The 9,368-nt window shown below is 34.1% G+C and overlaps 1 protein-coding gene across 1 annotated transcript; it reads right to left on the bottom strand.

Moving 5' to 3' along the window:
• Nucleotides 1–215: 215 nt before the first annotated feature.
• LOC146164257 (chondroitin sulfate synthase 1-like) lies at nucleotides 216–8,898 on the bottom strand. The gene is made up of 8 exons (XM_083382022.1): nucleotides 8,735–8,898; nucleotides 6,036–6,184; nucleotides 4,962–5,220; nucleotides 4,062–4,224; nucleotides 3,100–3,334; nucleotides 2,779–2,930; nucleotides 778–1,806; nucleotides 216–536 (listed from the first exon to the last, which is right to left on the bottom strand). Exons 1-8 carry the CDS (start codon nucleotides 8,812–8,814, stop codon nucleotides 333–335), a joined length of 2,271 nt encoding a protein of 756 aa, XP_083238148.1. The 5' UTR covers nucleotides 8,815–8,898; the 3' UTR covers nucleotides 216–332.
• Between the last annotated feature and the right edge of the window lie 470 nt (nucleotides 8,899–9,368).

Raw genomic sequence — 9,368 nt, 5'->3', positions numbered from 1 at the left:
ATATAATGAAAATTTAACAACGCACGCTTATGTGGATTTTCCACACTTTTGCGTAATCGCCCTAGAATAGATAAATAATAATAAGTTGTAATTACTGTATAGTATCCAATAATTATACGCCACTGTATTCAATATGCTCGTTTCTGCGTTTATAATGAAAGCTGGTTAAAACTATCCTCCTCGTTCTTCCTCTGCATGGAAAGTGTTCATTTGATCAGGAAACATAATGTATTTCGAATACGAAGAATAACAACCATAAACAAAAACAGATATACATGAAAACATTGTACCCTATATTATGAACAGATCGTTTCTTTATATCTTACGTTTTCCTAATTTGATCTTAAAACCTTGTTTTTCCACACTTGGTATAAAAGAGTGTTTGGGCCGAAGTGTGATGCCCGTGAGTTACGACAATCTTTAAATTGTTGATCAGGCAAAGATGTGCTACAGAATTTGTCATGATACACGTGAACTTCGGCCGGTTCAGGACTTTTAAAGATTTGTAGGTTGCTTTTGTGTAAAATCTGGTCGGCCTGTAAACAATACGAAGAAGTTATAACGTTGTTTAAAGTCTTTTAATATTTTAACTAAATGCGTTCGGTCTCAAAACATCTTCCTGTAAAATACCAAGGTTCCTTTTCTTGTAATTATAACTCTCGAGAAAAATGATTAACGAAGCGGTACAAACCAGGTAAAAACACGTGCATTTTTAGAAAGAAATAGACTTAAATATTGCAAGTTCAAGATATTATAATGTTTTATAGTCGCACTTACCAGATGTAAATCTTCTAAGCCCCATCCGACTATTGACAAATCGAACCCGTTGATCTTCATGAAGTCGCTGTTAAACATAGATAGCATTCCATAACTGAAATGTCTCCAAAATCCATCTCTTTCCGCAAAACTGAAGTGTGATTTTGGTTTCATTCCATTTTGATAAACTTTACCAGGGTCATATTGACTAAAAAATGTGGGATAATACACCTGTGTTCCTTGTATAGTATTTTCACGTATCCTTTTTAAAATTTCGTACGAAAACACCAAATCAACGTCACAAAAGAATAATATTTCATTCATATTCGTCACGTAAGATGCACTTTTCTGTAAACCCATACCACGAGAAAAAGATTTTTGCGTCATGCGAATTACCTTTATTATTGATTTTGGGTACAATATTTGTAAGGTTTGTAATATGTTAGTAACACGGTTAACAGTAAGTTTTTCTGAACCCGATGTTGCTAAATCCGGAAAGTAAGCAATATAGAGATTCACATTTTCATCACGTGATAAAAAAACACTTTCAAAGTTGTGTAAGAACCTTTTCAGTGAAGTTGGTCGCCCACTTAAAGCCATTACGAAGTTGACTCGTGGCTTGTGTGGCAGAACTAAACCGCCCAACCTAAGCATACTTGAAACGTTTTGTTCTGAGAGTAAGGAAGTTTCATCCATAAAAACACAGTTTCTGGTAAATTGTTGTTTTACAACCAAGAATTGTTTGAGTTTTTTGTTGACTTTTTTCTTCGTCGTTGTTTTTAGTTTTATTTGTAACAAATTATGAACGTAATAGAAAATACTTCCATTAGGGTCAATTGTCATGTAAGCTTGGATAAGAGAGGCACCAACCAGTTTAAGATTCCTCTTGACAACTTCTGACTTAAAAAGAGAAATCCCCTTGTTTTTGGCCTCAGTCAACAATATCTTATCGGCTTGATGCATTTCTCGAACCAAATTTCTCTTTTCTGACTTAAAAATAACCGTGTCTACCATGGAATTCCAAGACAAAACTTCAGATGGTTCAGTTGCCTGAAAACAAGACATTTAAGTTGTCATTAGTGACAAGTAACAGCCAACAGGCAGATTGGAGGCCTTGTCGTATTTTAAACCTTTTAATACCGGTAGACTGCAACTACATTTTTTGCGATATGCGCGAATGATTATTGCTTTTAAATATAAACACAGCATCAAAAGTATAACTGCTCTACTCAAATAGCATTTTTTTAGCAGCTTTAACAATTACTATGTGACCATGGGATAGCGGTTTGTTTAGTCAAATTTCTAGAAATATTATAAACCAATGTTGCACATTTGCGCATTAGTTCGATCGAAAATAGGAAGTTTACGCGGGCATATGAAATATGTCGTCACGTTATGGAAAATTTAAACAAAAAAAAAAAATCACAGAAATATTTGCCATTTACATTCATATGGGAATAAATTGCGTTTTAAATTAAATTAATTGTGAATAATTAGATAAATTTCTAGTTTAAATTCTAGTTTATATTCTGATTTAAAAAAAATCACTAATTCTAATTATGATATAATTCGAGAAAACGTAAATGATCTAATTCTAATTTAAATCTAATTTGGAAAAACTGAAATGCTTTAATTTTATTTCCAATCTAATTTTTAAAATGTAAAACAAAATCTAGTTGTCCAATGTTTGAGAAGGCTACATGTGTTTTTCGCAAGGAGAAAAAACTTATGACTTGGGTGTATATGTTCTAATTATTTCGTCACAAGGTAGCTACTATTTGTTCTCTCTTTGTTATTAATATAGCGAATCAAAAGCTTATATTTTAAATGTGAAACGTTTTTTTTATCGACATATATGTATAGGTATATTTCCAGCTGCTAATTTTCTAAGGGGGGGAGTTAAGTTTTAAATAGCGGTTAATTGAAGGGTCCACGGGGAGAAAAAGGTTGAGAAACGCTGGTCTAGTCCAAATGATTTACGGTTGCTCACATTTACCAATCTTCGATTAAATTAGGCAATACCTTTGTCCATCCAAACTTTTTCTCGTCCAATGAGTTCCTTTCCAATTTGGCAATTTTATGAATTAACCACGACATTTTACGCTTAAGGATCGTAATGTGAAACCTTATTTGATATTGTGGTTCCTTGTTGGCGTGGAAAATTATTCCAGAGTCTGTAATTGATTTATATTACGTTTATCACTTCATTTATTTTAAAATAATAAGCAAATTAAAACCATGAATGATTGCAGGGCTGTAGGCGATGATAGGAAATAATATAATCAAGTAAAATTGTCCAATATATTGGATTTTTAAGACGGCGAACAAAAAGATTGCATTTACCGATTGTATTAGAAGAAATTTCGTGTATATTTTGAGCGTAGGTTAGGTGTTGATAGTTCTGGTAAAATATTCTTGTTGATTGCCACGCTTCACTACACTTGACGCCGGCGATCCTTGCAACGCATCTTCCTAACTCCACGTCTTCGTGGGATGTATATAACATACCAAAACATTTTGACAAATTTGGTCCAATTTTTCGTAGTAGGCCACGGGACATCACCACACCAGAGCCACCCTTAAGTGAAGTGGATGAAGTTAATGCTTACATTCTTGGACATATTATCGTGTTTTGCTGTTCCATAGCTAAGTCGCATCAAGCAGAACATAATATAATATACAGACACATCATATGACCATGACGGCCATTTTGAAAATCCAAACTGGCGGCTTTACCCAGGTCAGATGACCAATTATTTATCAGTTGAGAAACGCTTGTTTCTAGTATTTTTCCAGGTATAGTATTTTAAGGATATGGCCCATGGTGTAGCAGTTATTATTCGACTTGCGTGATATTGAAGCAAACACGTAACCCTGGTAAATCTTTGGCGGCGACAATTTATGGAATGCAATGTGGCCATCAGTCGGCTAGCTTGGTATCTCAAGCAACAGAAAAATGTTGTTTTATTGCCTTAGAAATGCACTACGTGGCGCACGTTCGGTAAATAGGTATAGTAATTTCATAACTTCATAAACATTATGTGTTTTTTGCATTTGGCGCAGTTAAAAACGCATCTAGCCTACATTAAAAAGTTTTTTTAAAAAAAACAAATCGCTGGTCGACCCTATGCTGTTTCCGCTAATGGTGTCTGAAATGAGTTAACTAAATGCTTACTCACAATAAGGGTAACATCTTATAACGATACGACTGCTAAAAATCAAATTAAATTCTTAGTCATCGTAAATTTAAATTCTCATGATCCTTAGAAAAATATATAAAAACTCTTAATTTGTATTTACGTTACCATGCAATAGTTTTCTCCATGTAAAATAAAGTCTTGTTTTTCCTTTCCATACCCGGCATTTCCAATATACCACATCGCAGACGAATTTACTCCAGCCAACAATCCAACAAGTTTGTGTACGTCTATGTAAGCATCATCATCCAATCGAACGAACCAGTCAAATCTTCAACAACAAACTCCAAGCATCGTAGCTTATTTAAAATATGCTAAACGTAAACAGCTAGCATAAAGTATGGGTTCCTTCGGGATTTGGCCTTATTTAAAGAAAAACATTTTATAAGTCCGTTTAACATTTTATTTTCGTGGTTAACAGCTCGAAAAAAACGATTCAACTCTGTGGTACTGATTAATATAATTTAATGCTAAACTAGTGGTTCCCAACCTTTTTGTTCTCCTGACCCCTTAACTTGCGCGACCCCCCAATTAAAGCGTATTATCCATAAACCAGTAAAAAAAAAAGAGTAAAAAAAAACATTTCAAAATCGGCCAAATTCAAATTGGGAAAATATCTAGACGGTTTGTATCAAAATTTGGCTGTAATGTCCGTATTTGGGTATGCACAACAAGCTAAAGTTACTGTTTTAGTGTCCATTCTTTTTCATTAAACATTGTTTGACTAAAGATACGCTTGATTCATCAATTAAAAAGTTTAACTGTGGTGCCATAAACACTACTGGTTCACTGCAGCGAAAGTCACATAAACATCAAATACTACTAGAGTTGAAGGTTGCATTTGCTCTTTCTATACTGCTTAACTTTTAGTTAATATTGCTTATTTCTTATGAAGTTTTTCTTTATCAAATACAACCCCCAGGTTGCGAACCATTGTACTAAACAAAAATTTGGTATTAAAATCGATGAATAAGCGATTATGATAGATTCTTCAACTAAACTACCTACTTGTTTAGCTTAACGTCATGCATGTACTTCAGCATTGAGAAACTTTTTTTTTGTGATGGATACACATCGTCTTTTACGCCAGGGAGTTGAATAATTTTTACTTTTTTATTGAGTTTTTCTATAAATAAATCCCTTCGTGGGTCATTTTCGTCTTCAGTTTCCGCAAAAATTTCAATATCTGCACCTTTAATACGTTTTGCCCATGTTAGTAAAGACGCCAAGGCTCGGTTTCGTAGTTGTTGTTTGGTGGACATCATACCTTTTGTAAACACATTTAAAACACATTATTTTATTATTCACTGCCTGTTTTTGTGTCAACAAACACATGAAATTTACTTGTTTATTCAAAGGCTGTAGTATTTCTAAACAGCGCCAAATTGGAACTACTGAAGGACCTGACGACCAGAAAAGATTTTCAGTTAAGTTTATGAGTGGTAAAAAGTTCATATTTTCTTTGAGTTCACAGCCTAGCGCTGTGTAGAATCCTACAAAATGCATTTCTCCTGACAAAATGCATTTTCTAGCAATTATTAAGTATTCTACTTAATGTTATTTTTTTCTGATGCGCAAATCTATAAAGTTTTTTCAATCTGACCATTGTATCGTAAGTAACATCCATTTTATGTCGGTAGTTATTGCAATATTTAGCTGCTTACCTAAATCTATAACGTCTTTGTAATCTGACCATTGTTTCGTGATGACACCTCTATCTGGCTTTTAATAAGATAAACGCAATGCACACTTCTTTTTTTACGTAATTTTGGTGCAGCCATTTCGCTGTGAACCCAATAATATTACTCTTTTGGTGTGCCCAATCCGTCAAGTTCTCTTCTATAGGTTAATTTATATATATATTTTTTGACATTATGATTTTATTTTCTTCCAAGAAAACCCATGCATCCGATCCTGCGCCAAGAATAATAATAATAAAAGAGTTAGGGTTAAAACGGTGTTGCCAGTTTACAGGTTGCCCAATGTGTTCGATAAAAAGTATATTCCCTTTATCATGAATTGATTTTGTATGTTTAAATCTACATGTATCCGTTTTTTCTGAAAACGAAGTCTTTGACTTACCTATGAATATCAGCTTTTTTTGGTCTTGTAGAGTTGTTGTACTTCCGTCGCGGCACACCCGAGCAGTTTTTGGTTTGGGCCACTTTGAGTCAGTGAGGTCCAGGGCGAAATAGCCAACAATGATTCCCATCATAAAACCTAAAACAAACCTAATAAAAATCGACATATATTATTCTTAAATCGCAATTTTTTTTATAATTTCACATGGGGTTAAGTTTTTGAACAATTAAGCAGACTTGACTTAAATCGTTCAGTCAAATGAATTAGTTTTAGATAGGATGTGCAATTTCCCCTACCTTGTACTCGTAAAACAGCTTCTCATCTTTATATTCATTATTTCTATATTTGCTTTTATAAATATGGCCTGAAAAAAAAAGTTAAAAAAAAAATCGTTTCCAAACATAATTACTGAGACCTGCAAAACTCTAAAAAAATCATGACGTCGCCATCTTTAGGTTTGAAACCACTGCTTTACAAAAATAAATTCAGTTTTAGGCATAATGGTTGGCGCTGTTAGAATTTATATACGTACTAAGAAATACAAACTCTTTGCCTAACTCTTTTGCCAAAGGATACACATTTTACAGGAAAATATGTTTATTTGACATCACATCTTGTGCATGGACAGTAAATGTACACGACAAGTAATAGAACTACGTTTACATAAAATAGGATTATAAACGTTTCCCAACTCGCGAATTCGACTTTCGAGAAGCAACGACAAAAAATCGAAAGGCTCTGGCGAGGAGTAGAACATTTTGGAAGACTTGGGTTGGCGTTTCGTGGCCACAGAAACAGCGGAATTTGACAGTTGACTTAAAAAAAAAACTTTACTTTCAAGAAAAAAGCAAGAATAACAAATCGTGGGCATTCGCTACGTTTACGACTTTTGTATCTAAAAGAGATTTCTATGTTTCGCTGTGATACTAGATTTAACTGGGAAAGGTTTGACAAACCAATTATTGGTATATAGACTTTTTATGGTGGACATTCATTTTACCGTGGCCCAGTCCGAGACAAATGTGTACATTCTGTTTACGTGCATTGTGCAACACATAAGGGATCTGTGTCTTGACAGAGATTCAAATGTACCACCAATATATGTGGCACTAGCATATAGCTTTAGTCAAAACCCCATCTCTAATAAAAACAGAAACCATTTTTTAACTCCCCAAAACCCGTTTTGCGACAAATCTTAAAACTCTCTGAAACAACAATCCTATAAGTTCCAAGATAATTAAATGAAAAAAGGTATAGTATTAATACAAATAAAAAATTAACGCTTTAAAATATATTTTTAAGACCACTTTAGTTTTACACTTATTATAGATTAATCCGTTATGTTTTTAGTTCAAGTTACTTTACGAAAGTCCAATTTGAATGTGTTTCTGATTGACTCGGGCACCAAAATCAGGGGGGTCGCGCAAGTTTTCCAAAATTTAAAAGGGGTAGCGAGAGATAAAAATGTTGGGAATCACTGGTTTAAACAACGTTTGGGAGGTTTGTAGCTGCGGATATAGTTTGTCGCTTTCTTTAAAGAACAAATAATAAAGTAGAAGTTGAGCTTTTATGATGGAAACGCCACTTGAGACAAAGAAGTCAAATAAACAGATAGATGTGTTAAAAGCAGCAAGTGAACTGCAGACACGTCCTTGCATTTTTAGCCTACAAATAAAATTGCAACTTTTACAGTCGCAATCGCATCTACTTATCGTTTATTCAGTACACTAAAATACATCAAAAAATACCTGCGAATGACCTGGTCTCTTTTAAATATTCGCCTCTACATTAAATTCAGTTAGGACGACGTAATTGTGAAATTTTCGCAGAAAATAGCGTATGAACGCCATGTAGATGGTGTATATTTCATTTTTCCTTTATATGGTTTCCTTCCATCAAATCGTGGCCCCACTCTACAAACGATCTAGGTACGCCACGGAACGTTGCGCTAACCGACAAACGTTTTTTATTCCATGACGGTTGTTGGACAGTGTTATATCTGAGAGTATGGCGGAAATATTTTTTTCTCTGTAGCACGACTAGTGGAGAATTAACCGTTTCTACATCCGAATAACAATTCCAGTTATATATTTTACATTGGAAATCTATGTTTTCGAGTTTTGTAACGAGCCAAAGGGCTGGTAAAATGTAATCGCCGTCGCTTTGAACCTATGAGAAATGCAACACCTTTATATAAAGCTGCAACAATTTAAAAAAATAAACTTATGTTTTGAGTCTTTTAAATGTTATAGTGTGATTATGTGTATATAATGACTCTCGTGTCACAGCTGAAGAAAGACAGCGTTTTTTACAATAATAATTAACGGTTTGACTAAATAAACAAGATCCTATAATCTTTATTATTTCGGAAGTACAAGAAGAATCGACAACATTAAAAATAGTACAAAGCGCTACATAGCCGAAAATGACATTTACTTTGATTTGGTCGATTTTCAATCAAAAACACAAAATAATGGCTAGAATGATTTATAGGAGCGTCATGTATTTAAAACTAATTACATATCGTTAAATAAATTACATAAGAATAAAAGTAAGGCAAACAGAGAGAAAACCCCTTTTTTACTGTTTTAAATCACGTTTTATTTAACTGAGGTGTCGGCATACTTGATATCTAGCCTAATTAATCCCGGATCAAAAATGTGTTTATAAAGCCGGGTCAGAAACGATTTAAAACTAACCTGTAAACGGCTGTTTTTAAACTTTCATCTCGACTTGATCGTCTCTTTAGAATTTTTACCCTTTGGTATCTAAGCTCCATTGCTTTTCAAAAGGACGTTATAAATACCGATTATCCTTTCATGTACATTACCAGGAAGCTGTAAAACTAGTCTACAAACGACGAGCACTAGTGTGACATAATGACAGAGTTTCAGCGTTCATGAGTTGTCAAACCTTATACTACATAAATAAGGGCCGGAGGCAGTTGTCGACGGCTTTAGGAATCATGCAAGCATAACGTCAATCGCAAGTGTTAATTAAATGTTATATTTTACTATATTTTTAAGTATTCCAGCCATAAGACCGAAATACGAACAACATCAACATTGGAATAAAAAAAGTTAGGAATAAGACCAAAAATATAACTAATACCAAATAGTCGTCGGAATAACGTCTGAATCGGAATAAGGCGTAAATCGTCAGAAGAAGAACTAAATGGACATAATCAGGTCTATACAACGTTTTACCTAACCCCATCCCTAAGTGCATCACTAACTCCCCTAATATTTTAACCTTAACCCTACTATTGACCACTAATAACCCAAAATAGGGGCAACAATGTGGTGCCGAAACTGTGGCGTCCTACCGGCGCCG

Source organism: Ascidiella aspersa, chromosome 2, assembly GCF_963924565.1.
Source record: "Ascidiella aspersa chromosome 2, kaAscAspe10.2, whole genome shotgun sequence".
Classification (NCBI taxonomy): Eukaryota; Metazoa; Chordata; class Ascidiacea; order Phlebobranchia; family Ascidiidae; genus Ascidiella; species Ascidiella aspersa.
The sequence above is the reverse complement of the archived record's forward strand: the minus strand, read 5'-3'. Positions and strand labels throughout refer to the sequence as shown.

Coding starts and splice junctions, on each gene's coding strand:
- LOC146164257 (XM_083382022.1), bottom strand. CDS start 8,814: ATGGAGCTTAGATACCAAAGGGTAAAAATTCTAAAGAGACGATCAAGT. Junction 6,185..8,734: donor TTAAAAACAGCCGTTTACAG/GTTAGTTTTAAA, acceptor GATTTTTATTAG/GTTTGTTTTAGGTTTTATGA. Junction 3,335..4,061: donor ATGGAGAAAACTATTGCATG/GTAACGTAAATA, acceptor ACTTCACTTAAG/GGTGGCTCTGGTGTGGTGAT.